This window comes from Aquarana catesbeiana, linkage group LG12, assembly GCF_042186555.1.
Source record: "Aquarana catesbeiana isolate 2022-GZ linkage group LG12, ASM4218655v1, whole genome shotgun sequence".
Taxonomy (NCBI): domain Eukaryota; kingdom Metazoa; phylum Chordata; class Amphibia; order Anura; family Ranidae; genus Aquarana; species Aquarana catesbeiana.
Window position 1 is genome coordinate 221,583,874 of NC_133335.1, and position 21,152 is coordinate 221,605,025.

General features: G+C 43.8%; 1 protein-coding gene across 1 annotated transcript; it reads left to right on the forward strand.

Moving 5' to 3' along the window:
• Positions 1–14: 14 nt before the first annotated feature.
• Positions 15–16,038, forward strand: ARL16 (ARF like GTPase 16). The gene is made up of 5 exons (XM_073606740.1): positions 15–145; positions 6,970–7,025; positions 9,363–9,479; positions 14,562–14,677; positions 15,726–16,038. Exons 1-5 carry the CDS (start codon positions 85–87, stop codon positions 15,889–15,891), a joined length of 516 nt encoding a protein of 171 aa, XP_073462841.1. The 5' UTR covers positions 15–84; the 3' UTR covers positions 15,892–16,038.
• Positions 16,039–21,152: the final 5,114 nt, after the last annotated feature.

The following is a 21,152-nucleotide window of genomic DNA, read 5'->3' on the forward strand; positions in this document are numbered from 1 at the left end:
TTTGGGCGGGGGGCGTGGATTCAGGCCAGAGCGGTGTGGGAGGGGCGTGGTATCCAGGGAGACGGCGGTGTGGAGAAGGGAAGGATGTGTTTGGTTCTCGGGCCCTCCGGTGTGGGGAAGACTCTGCTCATGAAGAGGCTCCACAATATCCTTTACTGTGCGAATAGCGCCCTCTACTGGACACCCGGAGGGGGCTCCCAACTTCTCTCTATACTTCATATACTGTACATGAGAGGAGAGGACACATAGAACAATGGAGGCCAATTATCCCCCCATTTATGTATTCTTATTCTGTATATGTGCGGGCTTGACACCCCGAGATCTGAGAAATGTCCCTTCTCTCTACTGCCCCTCCCCCCTTCTGCCCCTGCACCTCCTCCTCTTCTCTGCCCCCTCCCCCCTTCTGCACCTCCTCCTCTTCTCTGCCCCTCCCCCTTCCACCCCTGCACCTCCATCTCTTCTCTGCCCCTCCTTCTCTTCTCTGCCCCTCCCCTTCTGCCCCTGCACCTCCTTCTCTTCTCTGCCCCCCCCTTCTGCCCTTGCACCTCCTCCTCTTCTCTGCCCCTCCCCCTTCTGCATCGCCTCCTCTTCTCTGCCCCTCCCCCTTCTGCCCCTGCACCTCCTTCTCTGCCCCTTCCCCTTCTGCCCTTGCACCTCCTTCTCTTCTCTGCCCCTCCCCCTTCTGCCCTTGCACCTCCTTCTCTTCTCTGCCCCCTCCCCCCTTCTATCCCTGCACCTCCTTCTCTTCTCTGCCCCCTCCCCCCTTCTATCCCTGCACCTCCTTCTCTTCTCTGCCCCCTCCCCCCTTCTATCCCTGCACCTCCTTCACTTCTCTGCCCCTTCCCCTTCTGCCCCTGCACCTCCTTCTCTTCTCTGCCCCTCCCCCTTCTGCCCCTGCACCGCCTTCTCTTCTCTGGCCCTCGCCCTTCTGTCCCTGCACCTCCTCCCTTCTGCCCCTGCACCTCCTCCTCCTCCCTTCTGCCCCTGCTCCTCCTCCTCCTCCCTTCTGTCCCTGCACCTCCTCCTCCTCCCTTCTGTCCCTGCACCTCCTCCTCCTCCCTTCTGTCCCTGCACCTCCTCCCCCTTCCTTCTGTCCCTGCACCTCCTCCCCCTCCCTTCTGTCCCTGCACCTCCTCCTCCTCCCTTCTGCCCCTGCACCTCCTCCTCCTCCCTTCTGTCCCTGCACCTCCTCCTCCTCCCTTCTGTCCCTGCACCTCCTCCTCCTCCCTTCTGCCCCTGCACCTCCTCCCCCTTCCTTCTGTCCCTGCACCTCCTCCTCCTCCCTTCTGTCCCTGCACCTCCTCCTCCTCCCTTCTGTCCCTGCACCTCCTCCTCCTCCCTTCTGCCCCTGCACCTCCTCCCCCTTCCTTCTGTCCCTGCACCTCCTCCTCCTCCCTTCTGTCCCTGCACCTCCTCCTCCTCCCTTCTGCCCCTGCACCTCCTCCTCCTCCCTTCTGCCCTTGCACCTCCTCCTCCTCCCTTCTGCCCTTGCACCTCCTCCCTTCTGCCCCCGCTCCTTCCCCTCCCTTCTGTCCCTGCACCTCCTCCCCCTCCCTTCTGCACTTGCCCCTGCAACTTCTCCCTTCTGCCCCCGCTCCTCCTCCTCCCTTCTGTCCCTGCACCTTCTCCCCCTCCCTTCTGCCCCTGCACCTCTTTTTGCCCCTGCACCTTCTCTTCCTTTTTGACTCTCCTCCTCCTCCACCCTTCTGCCCCTCCTTCTCCCTTCTATGCCTCCACCTTCATTCCTGTCCTGGTGACCACAAACATTTTTTTTTTTACTTACAGTAATAACAGTAAACAGGACAAACTGACAGGCTAAATGTCCCTAAGGGGGCCACAGGCAACAATAAAAACAGACAGGGGGTCTAATTCCTCTCCATTCTATCAAGAACATTTGTGTTTGGTTGTACTTTATAAATACGGTTCTCTTAAAAACCATTTAATTTCAACCAGCAATGTGCCTCCTTGTTAATCGTCTTTTATTTTCCCCTAGGCTTATATAAACAATTGCCCCCTGCAATGCAGGCACAGCCCCACTGCAAGAGATCGTTTTTTATTTGCCCGGAGTTTGACTTTATAAATGCTGCATGCTGTGCTTGTACTGAGATAACAGCTGGAGGCACAAAGCCAACGCATGCGCGCGCTGACTCATTTCATTCCAGCCCTTAGTAAATGACCTTGTTTATGTGCTGAGGTGGAACAGCGGTTTTGATAACAGAAAGCTTCTTTACAATATTTGGGGATGTGTTAAAGTAGATGTGAACCTTAACCGATTCAATACCGGGGCATTTTCACCCCCTTCCGGCCCAGGCCAATTTTCAGCTTTCAGCGCTCTCACACTTTGAATGACAATTGTGTCATGGCAACACTCTACTCATTACATTTTTATCTTTTTGAGATAGATAATTCTTAGTTTCTGTTTAAAAAATTATGCAAATAAGTCATTTATTTTCTTCACCGATGTGCACTGATGAGGCTTCACTGATGGGCACTGATAGGCCATCCTAATGTGCACTAATGATTCCTCATTGATGTGCGTTGATGAGGCTGCACTGATGTCTGCTGATGAGGCTGCCCTGGTGTGCACTAACGAGGCTGCTCTGATGGGCACTGATAGGCTGCCCTGATGTGCATTGATGAGGCTGCACTGATGTGCATTGATGAGGCTGCCCTGATGTGCATTGATGAGGCTGCACTGATGTGCATTGATGAGGCTGCCCTGATGTGTGCTGATGAGGCTGCCCTGATGTGTGCTGATGAGGCTGCCCTGATGTGTGCTGATGAGGCTGCCCTGATGGGCATTGATGAGGCTGCTCTGATGTGTGCTGATGAGGCTGCCCTGATGGGCATTGATGAGGCTGCCCTAAAGTGTGCTGATGAGGCTGCCCTGATGGGCATTGATGAGGCTGCCCTGATGTGCATTGATGAGGCTGCACTGATGTGCATTGATGAGGCTGCACTGATGTGCATTGATGAGGCTGCACTGATGTGTGCTGATGAGGCTGCCCTGATATGTGCTGATGAGGCTGCCCTGATGGGCATTGATGAGGCTGCTCTAATGGGCATTGATGAGGCTGCCCTGATGTGTGCTGATGAGGCTGCCCTGATGGGCATTGATGAGGCTGCCCTGATGTGCACAGACGAGGCTTCCCTGATGGGCATTGATGAGGCTGCTCTAATAGGCATTGATGAGGCTGCTCTAATGGGCATTGATGAGGCTGCACTGATGTGCGCTGATGAGGCTGCACTGATGTGCACTTATAGGCTGCCCTGATGTGCACCGATGAGGCTGCACTGATGTGCATTGAAGAGGCTGCACTGATGTGCGCTGATGAGGCCTCATTGATGTGTGCCGATGAGGATGCACTGATGGGCACTGATGAGGATGCACTGATGAGGCTGCACTGATGGGCACTGATGAGACTGCACTGATGGGCTCTGATGAGGCTGCACTGATAGGCTGCCCTGATTAATGCTGATGAGGCTGCCCTGATGTGAACCGATGAGGCTGCTCTAATGGGCATTGATGAGGCTGCACTGATGTGCACAGTCGAGGCTGCTCTAATGAGCATTGATGAGGCTGCTCTAATGGGCGTTGATGAGGCTGCACTGATGGGCATTGATGAGGCTGCTCTAATGGGCGTTGATGAGGCTGCACTGATGGGCATTGATGAGGCTGCACTGATGTGCATTGATGAGGCTGCACTGATGTGCACTGATAGGCTGTAATGATGTGCGCTCATGAGGCTGCACTAATGAGGCTGCACTGATGTGTGCTGATGGGCATTGATGAGGCTGCACTGATGGGCATTGATGAGGCTGCACTGATGTGCACTGATGAGACTGCACTGATGTGCACTGATGGGCTGTACTGATGTGCGCTCATGAGGCTGCACTAATGAGGCTGCCCTGATGTGCATTGATGAGGCCTCATTGATGTGTGCTGATGAGGATGCACTGATTATCAGTGTAAACAATGTACTGTAAGCCTTGCCGGGTATCGGCTCTCCTTTCCTCACACAGACACAGCGTGTGAGGAAAAGACTGTCGATAACCGGCAAGTGCGTTTACATGTGACCAGCTGTGATTGGACACAGCTGATCACATGGTGAAGGGCCGTTGTTATGTTCCCTTTACCGCTATCTGTAATCAGCTGTGTCCAAAGAACACAGCAGGCACAAAGCGTGCCCAATGTGTGCCCCGGGGGTGTGAGGGAGGCACGGTCCTGGGTGGATGTCTATGGACGCCCCTCTCAGAACTGGAGATCCGCCCTGCAGCCATCTTTCAGCTATAGCGCAGTGAAGAAGTGCTTAAAGCAGAACTAAAGAAATCGATTTAGCAGTCTCAAAACATAGTTAAATTCCTGGCATGCGCTGGGAATATAACTGTCACATTGGTTGTACTGTTAACCCAACTGGCAAACCATCAAATGGCTGGTGTCATAACTGATCACATGTGTAGCATCATGGTAGTTAAAGATCAAACAGAGGCCAAGATGGCCGCTTCCTTGTATAAAAACGATAAGAAGGTTTAATTCTGCTTGAACTACTTGAAATTGGAAATTGAAAGCACTGCGTATAAACAATTCCCTTGTATTTTTTGTTGTTTTTTTGTTTTGTTTTTTTATATAATATTGTTTTAGTTTTTTTTTTTTATCTCAGTGCTTCAGCCTCCACCAGGGAAGCATGTGACAAGGTGGCAATGAAGGAGCACAATAGTGAGGCACTTGTCACCCCATAACAGGAAGTGTCTGAACAAGTATCTTCTTTGCAGGATCACCAGGTATTAACCACTTCAGCCGCGGAAGATTTTACCCCCTTCCTGACCACTTTTTGCGTTTCGGCACTGCGTCGTTTTAACTGACAATTGCGCGGTCGTGCGGCGTTGCACCCAAAACAAAATTGACGTCCTTTTTTTCCCACAAATAGAGCTTTCTTTTGGTGGTATTTGATCACCTCTGCGGTTTTTATTTTTTGCTCTATAAACAAAAAAAAGCGACATTTTGAAAAAAAAAAGTAATATATTTTACTTTTTGCTATAATAAATATCCCTCAAAAATATATAAAAAAAAACAATTTTTTTTTCCTCAGTTTAGGCCGATATGTATTCTTCTACATATTTTTGCTAAAAAAAAAAACGCAATAAGCGTATATTGATTAGTTTGCATAAAAGTTATAGCGTCTACAAAATAGGGGATAGATTTATGGCATTTTTATTCTGATTTTTTTTTTTTTTTATTAGTAATGGCGTCGATCTGCGATTTTTATCGTGACTGCGACATTATGGCGGACACATCGGACACTTTTGACACTATTTTGGGACCATTGTCATTTATACAGCGATCAGTGCTATAAAAACGCATTGATTACTGTGTAAATGACACTGGCAGGGAAGGGGTTAACACTAGGGGGCGATCAAGGGGTTAAGTGTGTCCTAGGGAGTGATTCTAACTGGGGGGGAGGGGCTTTCACTCACATGACAGCGATCACTGCTCCCGATGACAGGGAGCAGTAGATCTCTGTCACGTTGCTAGGCAGAACGGGGAAATGCCTTCTTTACATAGGCATCTCCCCATTCTTCTGCTCCGTGACACGATCGCGGGCACCCGGCGGACATGAAGTCCGCGGGACTTGCGATCACTGTCATGGAGCACGCATCTTAAAGGGGACGTACCTGTACGCCCATTTGCCCAGCCGTGCCATTGTGCCAACATATATTGCTGTGCTCTGGTCGGTATGTGGTTAACCACCTCCTGCCCACCGTATAGTCAAATGACGGCGACAGGGTGGCTCTCTCATTCTGAGATGATGTCATATGACGTTGTCCCACTTTCACCGCGCTTGTGCGCCCTAGGACACGGCGCATCCCTGATCTCGGTAAACACAGCTGATTACATGTAAACAAGGAAATGCCGGTTATCGGCTTTCCTCTCCTCACGCTGACAGCATGTGAGGAGAGGAGAGCCAATCAGCGGCATTTCCTCATGAGATATATGCAAAGATAATCAGTGCAGCCCCAACAGTGAGCATCAGTAATGACAGTCAGTGCCCATCAGTGATGCCAGTCAGTGCCCATCAGTGATGACAGTCAGTGCCCATCAGTAATGACAGTCAGTGCCCATCAGTGATGACAGTCAGTGCCCATCAGTGATGCCAGTCAGTGCCCATCAGTGATGACAGTCAGTGCCCATCAGTGATGCCAGTCAGTGCCCATCAGTGATGACAGTCAGTGCCCATCAGTGATGCCAGTCAATGCCCATCAGTAATGACAGTCAGTGCCCATCAGTGATGACAGTCAGTGCCCATCAGTGATGACAGTCAGTGCCCATCAGTAATGACAGTCAGTGCCCATCAGTGATGACAGTCAGTGCCCATCAGTGATGCCAATCAGTGCCCATCAGTGATGCCAGTCAATGCCCATCAGTGATGACAGTCAGTGCCCATCATTGATGCCAATCAGTGCCCATCAGTGATGTCTTTCAGTGCCTCCTCATCAGTGCCCTTCAGGGCAGCCTCATCAGCGGACATCAGTGAAGGAAAAAAATTACTTATTTACAAAATTTTCAGCTTTTTTAGCAAAAAAATAACCCCCCCCCCCCCCAGTGGTGATTTAATACCACCATAAGAAAGTTTCATGTGTCTCCAAAAAATGATAACAATTTTGTATGGGGAGAGTTTGCCAGGAGAGGGGGGGGGGGGTCATAAGACCAATAAGAGCTGCAGAACTGGAGGTGTGTGTCTGTGTAAATCCAGGAAGTGAACAGGCAGCAGCTTCAGCTGCCCACAGTTAAAATGGCTGCAGCCAGACTCAGTGGAGGGAGATTTCTGCAGCATATTTGGCAAGTACAGAATCACAGTATATATAAAATAATATGAAAAGTGGTTGGAGGGAAGCTTCAGAATGGCTGGGTTTAGTTCTAATTTAAGCAATTTTTTTTTTTCATGTGTGTGTTCCTTAAAACATCGGCACAGTTGTGCTCTAAAGATTCAGCTGGTCTAGGCGATCCACCACCCACCCAGCCCACTGTAAGTCATTGTATAAAATCTGCATTGTATAAAAGCACCAAGGAGTTAGGCCTCATTCACCCGGGGGGTACCTGGGCATACACCCGTGTGAAGGTCATGTTTGCCTACATGGGATGCACAGGTGTTCCATGTATCCCTGTGCAGGCAGCCCTGTTCTTTAGACATGTGCAATTCGTTTCGCTCCGAATTAGTTTCTTAACGAATTTTGACAAATTTGTTAATTCCGAATTTCCAAATTTTTCGGAAATTCAAAATTTTGGATATTGGAAAATTCTAAATTTCAGAAATTAGGAAATTTGAAAAATTTGAAATTTCAGAAATTTTGAAAATTTGAAAATCCAAAGATAAGAATGAAAATTCAAAAGAATGAAAATCTAAAAAATTCGAAAATCTGAAATAATAATTAACTAATAATAAATATTAAATTATAAGTATTGTAATTTCCTTTAAAATTATGTCTGTTAGTGAACGTAATAAATACGAATTTATCCGAATTTACGAATTATCTGTAACGAATGCCGTGTCTAAACGAATGGAACGTAACGATCTAATAATAATAAATAATAATAATAAAACCTTTTTAGTATTAATATTTATTATTAATTTGTTCCATTCCATTTGTTTAGATGCGGCATTCGTTATTTTGGATAATTCGTAACTTCAGATAAATTCGTATTTGTTATGTTCACAAACAGCCAAATTTTAAAGGAAATTCCAATACCTATAATTTAATAATTAGATATTATTAGTTAGTTATTTTCAAATTTTACAGTTTTTTTTTTCAGATTTTCGAATTTTTGAATTTCCGAATTTCTGAAAAAAGCAAAAAAATGAATGAAACGAAAACGAACAAATTTTTTTGTCAGTGCACATGTCTATTGCTCTTGTCAATCGGGAGGCAATAGCTGCACAAATACAGCCGCTGTTTCTAATTTGACATCCGTGTGGGTGCAGGTCCCCGAAAGCAGACAATGTACATTTGGGGATCTCACACGAATGCATAGCTCCCAACTGTCCCTGATTTCGAGGGACTGTCCCTGATTTGTCCCTCTGTCCCTCTTTCCTCCTCATTTGTCTGTCATTTTGTTCTGATCTATATAGATGTATATAAAATGCACTTTTTCTCTATCAAAAAGTGTTTTCCAGTGCTAAACCTTTCATCTGATTTCTAAATTGCTGCATTTGTAAATTCCAAAAGCCAATATAAAGGAATAGTGGTGGTAAAAAAAAAAGCATTTGTGGGTTTAACCAATCTTGTTTTTTTTTTTTGTACAATTCTCCTTTAAAGAGGGAGTCCCTCTAAAAAAAAAAAAAAATATTAAAAGCCAGCAGCTACAAATACTGCAGCTGCTGACTTTTAATAAATGGACACTTTCCTGTCCTGGAAGTCCAGCGATGTCGGCAGCCGCCGCCATTCTCTGTGAGGGAATCAGGAAGTGAAGCGTTGCAGCTTCACTTCCCGGTTCCCTACTGCGCATGCGCGAGTCGCGCTGCATGTCCTAAGTGGTCCCCGCTATCTCCTGGGACCTGCGGGGGGGGGGGGGGGGGGGGGGGGAGTGTATTCCAGGAAGTGGGTGCAAATACCTGTATTAGACAATTATGGCACCGGAGGGGGGGAGGAAACAGATGAGCGGAAGTTCCACTTTTGGGTGGAGCTCCGCTTTAAGGGGGTGTGGCAGGGGGTGTGTCCTATGCCTGCATACTTTTGCTGATGGGTGTCCCTCATTCCCATCTCAAAAAGTTGTCCATGCAGTTGCTGCATCCCAGTTGAAACGAATGGGACCCCCTGCATGCAGATGCTCAGAACTTCTGTGCATCCTGTGCAGAAAACCACGGCCCCCACACTGATATACCGAAACCCTACCCCCGTTTTATGCAGACAGCGGGCTGAAGTCTGCTTGTCGGGTATCGGTCCAGGCTCCGCGTCATCACGCCCATGCAGTCGGGATCCGCCAGATCCCTGGACCGACACCCAGCGAGAGCCTCTGAGAGGCTGAGCCGGGCTGCCCCCTCTCTCCTCTCCACAGCCCAGCGCTCCAATGAGCGAGGAGGGGGGCAGAGCAGAGAGCGGTGTCAGCGGCTCTCTGCTCAGGGAGCTGTCAGGACCGAGCAATCGGTGGTGTTCGATCGCTCGGTTCTCAGTGTTAGAGGCACCGAGGAACAGACCCAGCATCGGACTCATGCTGCACCCACATAGGTAAGTAAGTTCTTAAAAAAATTAAAAAAAAACAGACTTCTCTTTTAATATATTTATTTGACAAAGTCTTTTGCTTCTCTGTAGCGGGGTCATAATTGTACTCTTTGTCATTGAACTTGCATTGCTGTGTGATTGTGCAGGTTGGCACGAATCTGACTGATCTGACAATACAGAGGGTGCGGATCACTGTGCGAGAAGTGGGCGGATCCATGGGACCCATTTGGCCCAGTTATTACCAGGATTGCAGGACTGTATTGGTGGGTATCTGTCCAGCTGCTGTTGCATTGTCAGCTTTAACCTTTTATGTCTGAGTCTAGCCATACGTTTATTCCAACTATGCCTGGGGTAAATATAGGTCTATACTCAGACAAAAAGCTTTAAAAAAAAAAAAAAAAAGAAGAGCAGACTTGATGGACCACCTTGCCTTCCGTCACTCTTCCATGTTGCTAGCTTCATAAAGAGGTGGGGGCTATTCCTGGTAATAAAACAAAAGGAAATATATTACAGAATTGCACGTGTGAGCATTATATGTACTTCCAGAAGACTCTGCTATTTCTTACCCTCTGTCACAGGGATCTCAAACTGGTGGCCCTCCAGCTGTTGTGAAACTACAAGTCCCATGAGGCATTGCAAGGCTGACAGTTACAAGCCTGACTCCCACAGGCAGAGGCATGATGGGACTTGTCGTTTCGCAACAGCTGGAGGGCCACCAGTTTGAGACCCCCTGCGTCTAGTACAACTTTTCTTACCCTCTTTACCCCAGGAGAACCCCTGCTAATTTATCTGAAGTCATTGGGAAGAATGACCCCCCCCTCCTCCCCAGTACAGTGGTGATCAGAATGCCACCATTAACCGCTTCCGCCCCGGAAGATTTTACCCCCTTCCTGACCAGAGCACTTTTTGCGATTCGGCACTGCGTCGCTTTAACTGACAATTGCGCGGTTGTGCGACGTGGCACCCAAACAAAATTGACGTCCTTTTTTCCCCACAAATAGAGCTTTTTTTTGGTGGTATTTGATCACCTCTGCGTTTTTTTTATTTTTTGCGCTATAAACAAAAAAAGAGCGACAATTTTGAAAAAAAAACAATATTTTTACTTTTTGCTATAATAAATATCCCCCAAAAATACCCCAAACTACGGTAATTTTTTTCCTCAGTTTAGGTCGATACGTATTCTTCTACATATTTTTGGTAAAAAAAAATCTGCAATAACCGTATATTGATTGGTTTGTGCAAAAGTTATAGCGTCTACAAAATAGGGGATAGTTTTATGGCATTTTTATTATTAATTTTTTTTCTTTTATTAGTAATGGCGGCGATCTGCGATTTTTTTTTTTTTTTTTTTATCGGGACTGCGACTTTATGGTGGGCACATCGGACACTTTTGACACTATTTTGAGACCATTGTCATTTATACAGCAATCAGTGCTATAAAAATGCACTGATTACTGTGTAAATGACACTGGCAGGGAACCACTAGGGGGCGATGAAGGGGTTAAGTGTGTCCTAGGGAGTGATTCTAACTGTGGGGGGGATGGGCTACCACTGACATGACAGCGATCACTGCTCCCGATGGCAGAGAGCAGTAGATCTCTGTCATGTCACTGGGCAGAACGGGGAAATGCCTTCTTTATACACTTCCCCGTTCTGAGGCTCTGTGACACGATCCGCCGGGAGACCGGCGGACATTGAGTCACCCTGTACGTGGCGGGCACAGCCGCTAGCCCCGCCATTTAAAGGGGACATACAGGTACGCCCATTTGCCCATCACTGCCATTGTGCCGATGTATATCGTTGCACGGCGGTCGGCAAGTGGTTAAACTGTTACTAAACCCAGGAGCCTGCATTCACTATATCTGGTCTGGTCTCCTACAGTACACAGAACATAGAAATGCAATTATTTTGTGACTTCTATCAGTGTCTGGTTAAAGCTTGTAGGAGGAGTTTTCATTTTTCCCCTGATTGTCCTATGTAGCTGCAGGACCCCTGACCCTCTGTCTGGGCAGTGCCGATTGATTGGCCCTGTGCTGCTCACATGCACTCTCCCAAGAAAAAAAAAAAAACTCTAGTAATACACACCAAACTGAGCATGTGCAGAGTGCCCCCAAGGATCTGTACTATCAACAGATAGATTGGGGACAGTGAAAGAAGGGGAGGTTAAGAGAAGACTGTATCAAACAGCCTTTTTACACAATGCAGAGTATTAACCCCTTAGGTTCCACAGTGAGTATAACAAGTATGCATGCTGCATATACAGACTGATTTTACTGTTGTGGGTTTAGTAACACTTTAACCGCTTGCCAACCAGCTGCTGCAGTTACACTGCGGCAGGTTGGCACGCCTGCACAAAGGCCCCAGAGCCGGTGTACATGCCCGACGGGCGCGATGTCCGCCGGGCCCCCCACGATCGCTCCTGACAGAATGAGAACGGGGATCTGTGTGTGTAGACACACAAATCCCGGGTCTGTCAGGGGAGTAGAGACAGATCGTGTGTTCCTACTAAGTAGGAACAACGATATCTCTCCTCCCCCAGTCAGTCACACCCCCCCCCCAGTTAGAAACACACCTAGGGAACAAACTTAACCCCTTGATCGCCCCCTAGTGTTAACTCCTTCCCTGCCAGTGACATTTCTACAATAATCAGTGGCTATTTTTAGCTCTGATCGCTGTATAAATGTCACTGGACCCAAAAAAGTGTCCAATCTGTCCGCCGCAATGTCGCAGTCCCGATAAGCCGCCGCCGCTATTACTAGTAAAAAAAAAAATAATCATAAAAATTACATAAATCTATCCCCTATTTTGTAGACACTATAACTTTTGCGCAAACCAATCAATATACGCTTATTGCGATTTTATTTTATTTTTTTTTTTACCAAAAATATGTAGAAGAATACATTTTGGCTTAAACTGATGAAGTAATTCATTTTTTTACATTTTTTTGGGATATTTATTATAGCAAAAAGTACAAAATATTGTTTTGTTTTTTTTTTCAAAATTGTCGCTCTTTTTTTGTTTATAGCGCAAAAAAAAAAACTGCAGAGGTGATCAAATACCACCAAAAGAAAGGTCTGTTTATGGGAAAAAAAGGACGTCAATTTTGTTTGGGTACAACGTCGCACGACCGCGCAATTTTTAGTTAAAGCGACGCAATGCCGTATCGCAAAAAAATGGCCTGGTCAGGAAGGGGGTAAATCCTTCCGAGGCTGAAGTGGTTAAGATAGCGAAAAAAGGTCATTGGTTTCATTACGCTGGCTCGGCCAAGTAGCTCCGGACCCAAAACTATGAAGGTGCCATCAGATAGAAGGTCAGTCAGCCACCCCTAGCAACCTCTGAAGGAACCCTGGTGCCATATATATATATGTGTGTGTGTGTGTGTGTGTGTGTGTGTGTGTGTGTGTGTGTGTGTATATATATATATATATATATATATATATATATATATATATGTATATATATATATATATGTGTGTGTGTGTGTGTGTGTGTGTGTGTGTATATATATATATATATATATATACACACACACACTGCCTTAAAAAAGTATTCATACCCTTTGACATTTTCCACATTTTGTCATGTTACAACCAACAACGTAAATGTATTTTATTGGGATTTTCTGTGATAGACCAACACAAAGTGGCACATAATTGTGAAGTGGAAGGAAAATGATAAATGGTTTTCAACATTTTTTTACAAATAAATATGTGAAAAGTGTGGGGTACATTTGTATTCAGCCCCCTTTACTCTGATACCCCTAACTAAAATCTAATGGAACCAATTGTCTTCAGAAGTCACCTAATTAGTAAATAGAGTCCACCTGTGTGTAATTTAATCTCAGTATAAGACCCCTTTCACGCTAAAGGCGCTTTTCAGGCGTTTTAGCACTAAAAATAGCGCCTGAAAAGTGCCTGAAAAGCGCCTCTCAACCCTTTCCCAATGTAAAATCCCGAGTACTTTCACACTGGGGCGGTGCGCTTGCGGGATGGGGAAAAAAAAGTCCTGCAAGCAGCATCTTTGGGGCAGTGTATACACCGCTCCCACACCGCCCCTGCCAATGAAATCAATGGGCAGCGCTTGCAAAGTGCTTCAGCAGCGGCGCTTTTCGGATGCTTTTTAAACCCCTTCTTTGGGGTCAAAAGTGCCCCGCTCCCACCCACACTGCGCCAATAAAGCTCGGGCGGTCTGAGTGTGAAAGGGGTCCTAATACAGCTGTTCTGTGATGCCCTCAGAGGTTTGTTAGAGAAGCTTAGTGAACAAACAGCATCATGAAGGCCAAGGAACACACCAGACAGGTCAGGGATAAAGTTGTGGAGAAGTTTAAAGCAGGGTTAGGTTATAAAAAAAAAAAAAATATCTCAGGCTTTGAACATCTCACGGAGCTCTGTTCAATCCATCATCTGAATATGGAAAGAGTATGGCATAACTGCAAACCTACTAAGACCTGACCGTCCACCTAAACTGACCGGCTATATTTGGCTATGCGACAAGAAGTGACGGGAAATCTCCCCAATGGGAAAACCAAGAGTGCTTATAACCCTTCCTTTGAGCCTCATACACGTGATCGGATTTTCTGACGGGAAATGTGTGATGTCAGGCTGTTGGCGGAAAATCCGACCATGTGTACACTCCATCGGACAATTGTTGTTGGATTTTCTGCGGACAAATGTTGGATGGCAGGCTTTAAGAATGTCTGTTGTTGGATTTTCCGATCGTGTGTACACAAGTCCGTCAGACAAAAGTCCAAGGTACAAACACGCATGCTCGGAATCAATGCTCACCAAACACGACATTAGCAAAAGGTGCCCAAAGGGTGGTGCTCAAGAGCTGAAATTTCACGTAATACGTCACTACGTTCGTTTTTGTTGGCAGACAATTGTGTGCCATTTGTATGCAAGACAAGTTTTTGGCCAACGCCTTTCGGGAAAAAAAGTCCGAAGCTTTGTCTTAGGAAAATACGATCGTGTGTACGAGGCTATACTCTCTCCAAAATGGGGGGGGGGGGATTAGCTTTAGTTCTACTTTAAAGCTTGCCAAACAGGTTAGTCTACAATCTTTAGATTTACCAACAACTGTGTATCATGATGGCCTACATAATGCAATCCATTCAAGATTCAGCTACACTAACAAAAGATCTGCGAAAAATATATTCCAATGGCATAACCCGGGTTTCTGCCCCTTCCATGTATCTGTTGAAGTCTGCATTCTTTTATTGAAATCGGCCTGTATATGTGGATGTCTGTGTGTCACCAATGGCTGACTGTATCAATCAGGGATATATATTTACTTTTTGTATATATTATATATATATATATTTTTTTTTTTTAATTTTTTTTTTTAAGTTTGTTGTAGATTCCGCCAATCCAATGCAGGTATCGGCGTCCTGTATACAGCTTCTGTCTGTGCTGTCCGCTCCCGCTCTGTCTTCTGCTTCTGTGCTCATTATTTTCAATAAAACGTAAGTAATTTCATGATTCAGCAAAACCATAAGGGCGAACGGGCGCCGCCCCCTCTCTCTTGCCACCCCCTCTAGCACTAATAGAGAGATTCATGCTTTGCATGAATCTATCTATGGCTGCCGCTGCCACCCCCTATTCAGGCGCCTCAATTACAGCTGCAGGGGGTGTTTTTGAAGCACCTGATTAGATCCATAGACTCTAATAGGCGTCAAAAAAGGTGACCTGCGAGCGCCATGCTGGGCGCTCGCAGGTCACTCGGCTGTGTTAGACCCCTTTCACACTGAGGCGCTTTTCAGGCACTTTCACGCTAAAAAAAGCACCTGAAAAGCTCATGAAAACCTATTTCCATTAAAATTAATGAATGCTTTCACACTGGGGCAGTGCGCTGGCAGGGCGGTGAGAAAACGCCCCTCTCCATTGAAATGAATAGAAAACGCTTCAAAAGCGCCTGAAAAGCTCTTCAAAAGCCCTCAGTGTTTTACTGGCAGTTTAGAAGCGCCTCAGTGTGAAAGGGGCCTAAGAGAAGCGAATGAATATTTGCTTTCCTAACACTAAACCGCCTCTCTGCCAATCAGGTGCTCGGATCTGTTACCCGTCACCTGATTGGCTGAAACGACAGAATACTTCCCCATCGTTGGTATCACTGGGAGGAATAGTGCCCCATCATTGGTATCAGTGGGAAAAATAGAGCCCCATCGTTGGTGTCAGTGGGAGAAATAGTGCCCCATCGTTGGTGTCAGTGGAATAGTGCCTCATCGTCTGTATCAGTGGGAGGAATAGTGCCCCATCATTGGTGTCAGTGGGAGGAATAGTGCCCCATCATTGGTGTCAATGGGAGGAATAGTGCCCCAAGGGCCGGACAAATGCAAGCAGAGGGCTGCATTTGGCCCCTGGGCCGCAGTTTGGAGACCACTGCCTTAGATTGTTCTCTATTCAGATTGCACAGATGGTCACAGGCTGCTGTGATGCTACAAAACACGCACAGTAAAAAGATATTTATAACAGTTGATCAGATGACAGATGACAGTGCTCGCTTTGTTCTTGCAGGGACCTTCCATGCTGTATGTCTCTGGTGGAGATGAAGTCACTCTTCAGAATGGATGACATAATAAGCTGTTCTCAGCAACCAATCACAGTTATGGAAACCAGCGCCCTTGAAGGCACCGGACTACAAGAGGTTGTGCAGTGGCTGCATTCATCTATCGGGACATAAAGGAAGAATACTGAGATTTGTTCCTTTTGATCTGGACGTGACACAAGATATGTGATTTTTTTTTTTTTTTGTGAAAGTCAAGTTCCTCCACCCCAAACTCGCTCCTCCATGTCTTTATGGACCTTGCTTTGTGTACTGGTGCTCAGTCATGTTGGAACAGGAAGGGGACATCCCCAAACTGTTCCCACAAAGTTTGGAGCATGAAATTGTCCAGAATGTCTTGGTATGCTGATGTCTTAAGAGTTCCCTTCACTGGAACTAAGGGACCAAGTCCAACCAAGTTCCTCCACCCCAAACTGGCTCATCCATGTCTTTATGGACCTTGCTTTGTTCACTGGTCCATATCATTTGGTGGAGGGGGGATTATAGTGTGGGGTTGTTTTTCAGGGGTCGGGCTTGGCCCCTTAGTTCCAGTGAAGGGAACTCTTAAGGCGTCAGCATACCAAGACAGTTTAGACAATTTCATGCTCCCAACTTTTTTGGGAACAGTTTGGGGATGTCCCCTTCCTGTTCCAACATGACTGTGCACCAGTGTACAAAGCAAGGTCCATAAAGACATGGATGAGCGAGTTTGAGGTGGAGGAACTTGACTGGCCTGCACAGAGTCCGGACCTCAACCCAGTAGAACACCTTTGGGATGAATTAGAGCGGAGACTGTGAGGCAGGCCTTCTCGTCCAACATCAGTGCCTGACCTCACAAATGTGCTTCTGGAAGAATGGTCTCCACTCACGCCAGAGAAAGAGCAAAAAAATTGATGCCCTTTAAAGGTTTTTGAAAAGTCAGTCGTCTATGGACAATTTTGGGTACCGTATTTTTTTCACCATTTCACAGGCACACGCTGTTTTGAAGCTTGACATGTTTGCTATCTATTTATTGGACAAAACCTCATCTTTTATATTTTACAAAAAAATGCACATTATATTTTTTTGTGGTCTAAAATTAAGTGTTACTGAAAATTTTATATTTGATAAACAGTTGCACAAATATTGTGTGATATAAAAAAATTGCAACTGCCGCCATTTTATTCTACAGGGTTTTTTGGGAGGACTAAAAGGGTAACTACACTTTCGTGTGCGAAAAAAAATAGCAAAAAAAATAAAATAAAATAATATAGCGTATACAATTGCGACACAAGTCATATTGTAATTGAATGTTATTAAAAATTACCTTCTTTCCTTTGCAATCTGCAGCCGCTGTCATTTTCTATACAATGTAATATGGCAGAAATGCACTACAGTTCATTTAACATGGTTTCCTATGGGACACGTTCACATCTATGCTTTTGTCAGCCGCTGAGTATTTGGAAAGGGTCAAAGGACTGTTTTCAAAGCCTTTTTTTTCTTTTTTTTTGGTCCAATAGACTTCAATGGAGAAGCTGCAGAAAAGCATGTAGTGTGTTTTTGTCTGTGGAATAGTGCCCCATCCTTGGTATCAGTGGAAGGAATAGTGTCCCATCATTGGTGTCAGTGGAAGGAATAGTGCCCCATCATTGGTGCCAGTGGGAGGAATAGTGCCCCATCCTTGGTATCAGTGGGAGGAATAGAGCCCCATCATTGGTGTCAGTGGGAGGAATAGTGCCCCATCATATTGGTGTCAGTGGGAGGAATAGTGCCCCATCATATTGGTGTCAGTGGGAGGATTGTCGCCCAAAAGAAGATCCTGCTCCTTTTTGAGTTACAAGCTTTGTGTGTAGTGATTTTGCTGCGATTGCAGCGTGATTTATCTTGGGACAATTGCTACAAAATTGTCGAGATTGGGGGGCCATTAACAAGTAATGCCATCGTGCCGCAATTCCACCCACGATTCCAAATGCCTAGGTGTAAATGGAGCCTTAGTATTAGTTTAAACTTGGCTTCAGTTGACAACTATTAAAAACTACACACCCCCCCCCCACCCTCCATAACAGCTCGTATCATCATTTGACCAAAAAAAAAAATAATAATAATAATAATAATAATTAGATCACTTGTCTGCTTTCTGGCATGCTTATTTCATATGTTTAATCTTAAAAAAAAAAGAAGGAAAACTTTTTTTTTAATCTATTTTTTCCCCCTAAATTAATTTATAAATAGCAATTGTTTGTTTAAACTTGGTTTTGTGGACAACTGTTAAAAACTAAGCACACCCCAACACCCCCTCCGCTATAGCACCTATCATCATTTGAAAAAATAAAATATATATATGGAAAATAACAAATAATGAGATCACTTGTCTGCTTTCTGACATGTTTGATCATAAAAAGGGGAAAGAAAAAAAAAAAAAAAAAAAAAATATATATATATATATATATATATATATATATATATATATATATATATATATAATTTATTATTATTATTATTTTTTTTTTCTTTCCCCTTTTTAAGATTAAACATGTCAGAAAGCAGACAAGTGATCTCATTATTTGTTATTTTCCATATATAGATATTTATATATATATATATATATATATATATATATATATATATATATATATATATTTAAATCTGTCTTTTCTCCCCCCCCCTTTACATAGTAAACAATAAAATAAAAATGTATTTATAAATAGCAATTGTTTGTTTAAACTTGGCTTCAGTGGACAACTATTAAAAACGAACCCCCCCCCCCCATCTTCCATAGCAGCTCGTATTATCATTTGAAAAATAATAATAATAATGAGATTACTTGCGTCTGCTTTATGGCATGTTTATTTCATATGTTTAATCTTAAAAAGGAGGGAAAACTGTTTTATTTTTTAATCTGCATTTTTTCCCCCTTTTACATAGGTAAACAATAAAAAAATAATAATTAATAAATAGCAATTGTTTGTTTAAACTTGTCTTCCACCCCCAACCCCGCAAACCCCCTCCATAGCAGCTTGTATCATAATAATGAAAATAAATATATATGGAAAATAACATATAATAAGAACACTTGTCTGATTTCTGCCATGTTTATTGCATATGTTTAATCTCAAAAAGTAAGGAAAACCGTTTTTTTTTTTTAAATCTGTATTTTTTTCCCCCTTTACATAGTAAATAATAATTTAAAAAATGTATTTATAAATAGCAATTGTTTGTTTAAACTTGGCTTCAACCCCCAACCCCGCAAACCCCCTCCATAGCAGCTTGTATCATAATTTAAAAAACAAATATATGGAAAATAACATATAATAAGAACACTTGTCTGCTTTCTGCCATGTTTATTTAATATGTTTAATCCTAAAAAGGAAGGAAAACCGTTATTTTTAAATATGTATTTTTTTTCCCCCTTTACATAGTAAACAATAATTAAAAAATGTATTTATAAATAACAATTGTTTGTTTAAGTTCTGCTTTTTTAGGGAGAACATGTAATGAAAATGAAGCAGATATTGTCCCAAGAGGAAATTTGAAGGAAAAAAAAAACTGTGACAGTTGGACTCAGTTGGCAGTTGGTTTCCATGGAGATCTGAAAAAAAAACTGTGACAGTTGGACTCAGTTGGCAGTTGGTTTCCATGGAGATCTCACTGTGACATCACCACTGCTCTTATAAGGAAGTGCAGCTGGTGTCTGTGGCCAGTCTTATATTGACATACGCAGAGAACAGATGTGAGAGTTACAGCTCTTCATTTCTATTCATTCTGTAATTAAAAAAAAGCAAGATGAGAGTATTATTACTTTTAGCGATTATTCTGCTTATCGATGCAGCGACAGGTAAGATATTTTTATTCAATAGATGCAACAAAATTTGAATATTTATTAGTTATATTGATGTACAGATGGTTCCTTCAGGGCAATAGGCAAGGGGGGAGGAGGTCTATTTATAGTGTGTGTGATGGGTCTATTTATAGTGTGTGATGGGTCTATTTATAGTGTGTGATGGTCTATATGAAATTGGGCAATAGGCAATGCAATGTAAAGTTTTTTTAAACCCAAAAGCAGATATTTATTATATTGCAGTTTACTAAAACTTAGATGTGATGGCTGCATTCGTTTTCTTTCTTTTTTTTTTAGGATTTCTTTCCTTTTTTTCACCTGTTGAACCAACCAAAATGTTTGTTATTTTTCAATTTCCATTGTCAGAATAAGCTGTCCAGATGAAATGTCAGTTAGCAGGTTGAGACAAACCGTTTAATACAATGGTCAGCTTTTTGTTAATGTAAAACCTTTATCCCAAAAAGGGGGGGGGGGGTACATTGCTGTAATCGCTTATAAAGTATTAGCTGGAGTTTGGCTTCAGTTTGAAATTTAAATCTGCAAGTACAGCTAACACTCCCCTCCCCCCTCCAGACTGACAATGCTGCTGTTAAAAGGTGCCGCCTGTGCTCCTTTATCCAGAGTGGGGGCACTCTAATACAGCAGGTGTGTTACTGGCCAGATCACCGGGTGAAAACAAGAGAAAAAAAACCCTAAAAAAAAACAAAAACTAATGCAGCCACCAATGACTGATAAGCTGCAATAGAATCCATTTTTGGGTTTAATACTACTTAAAAAAAAAAATTGCTAGTCATCGCCATCTAGTGGCTGTAATGCAGTATTTTCCACACTCACACATATAAATTGTTCAGGAAAAAAGCCTGAAAACGTTTGAATTTAAAAACTTTAGCCCCGGCAACGATTTTCCCCCCTAATGACCAGGCCATTTTTTTTGCCATACGGCACTACGTGGATTTAACTGACAATTGCGCTGTCGTGCGATGTTGTAGCCAAACAAAATTTATGTCTTTTTTTTCCCCACCACAAATAGAGCTTTCTTTTGGTGGTATTTGATCACCTCTGCGGTTTTTATTTTTTATGCTATAAACAAAAAAAAAAAGCGACATTTATAAAAAGAAAAAAAAAAACACACAACGTTTTTTACTTTCTGCTATAATACATATCCAAAAATGTAAAAAACAAAACAAAAAAAAAACCTAATTTATTCATAGGTTTAGGCCGATATATTTTCTTCTATATATTTTCGTTAAAAAAATTAAAAAAAATGCAATAAGAGTATATTGATTGGTTTGCGCAAAAGTTATAGCGTCTACAAAATAGTGTAATATATATGTACATATATACATCCTTCTATTTCGGCCCCTGGACTATTGGGTACTACATCTTGAGGTATCTATGTATTGTGCCTTTTTACTTGTATTACAATATAGTGCAGTGATTGTGAACCTTGGCACCCCAGATGTTTTGGAACTACATTTCCCATGATGCTCATGCACTCTAGAGTGTGGTTGAGCATCATGGGAAATGTAGTTCCAAAACATCTGGGGTGCCAAGGTTCGCCATCACTGAAATAGGGGATTGT

Excerpts from the sequence above, each read along its gene's own strand:
- ARL16 (XM_073606740.1), top strand. The coding sequence starts at position 85 with ATGTGTTTGGTTCTCGGGCCCTCCGGTGTGGGGAAGACTCTGCTCATG. Across the intron at positions 146-6,969 it reads GCTCATGAAGAGGCTCCACA|AGTTGTGCTCTAAAGATTCA; the intron begins ATATCCTTTACT and ends AAACATCGGCAC. Across the intron at positions 7,026-9,362 it reads CACCACCCACCCAGCCCACT|GTTGGCACGAATCTGACTGA; the intron begins GTAAGTCATTGT and ends GTGATTGTGCAG.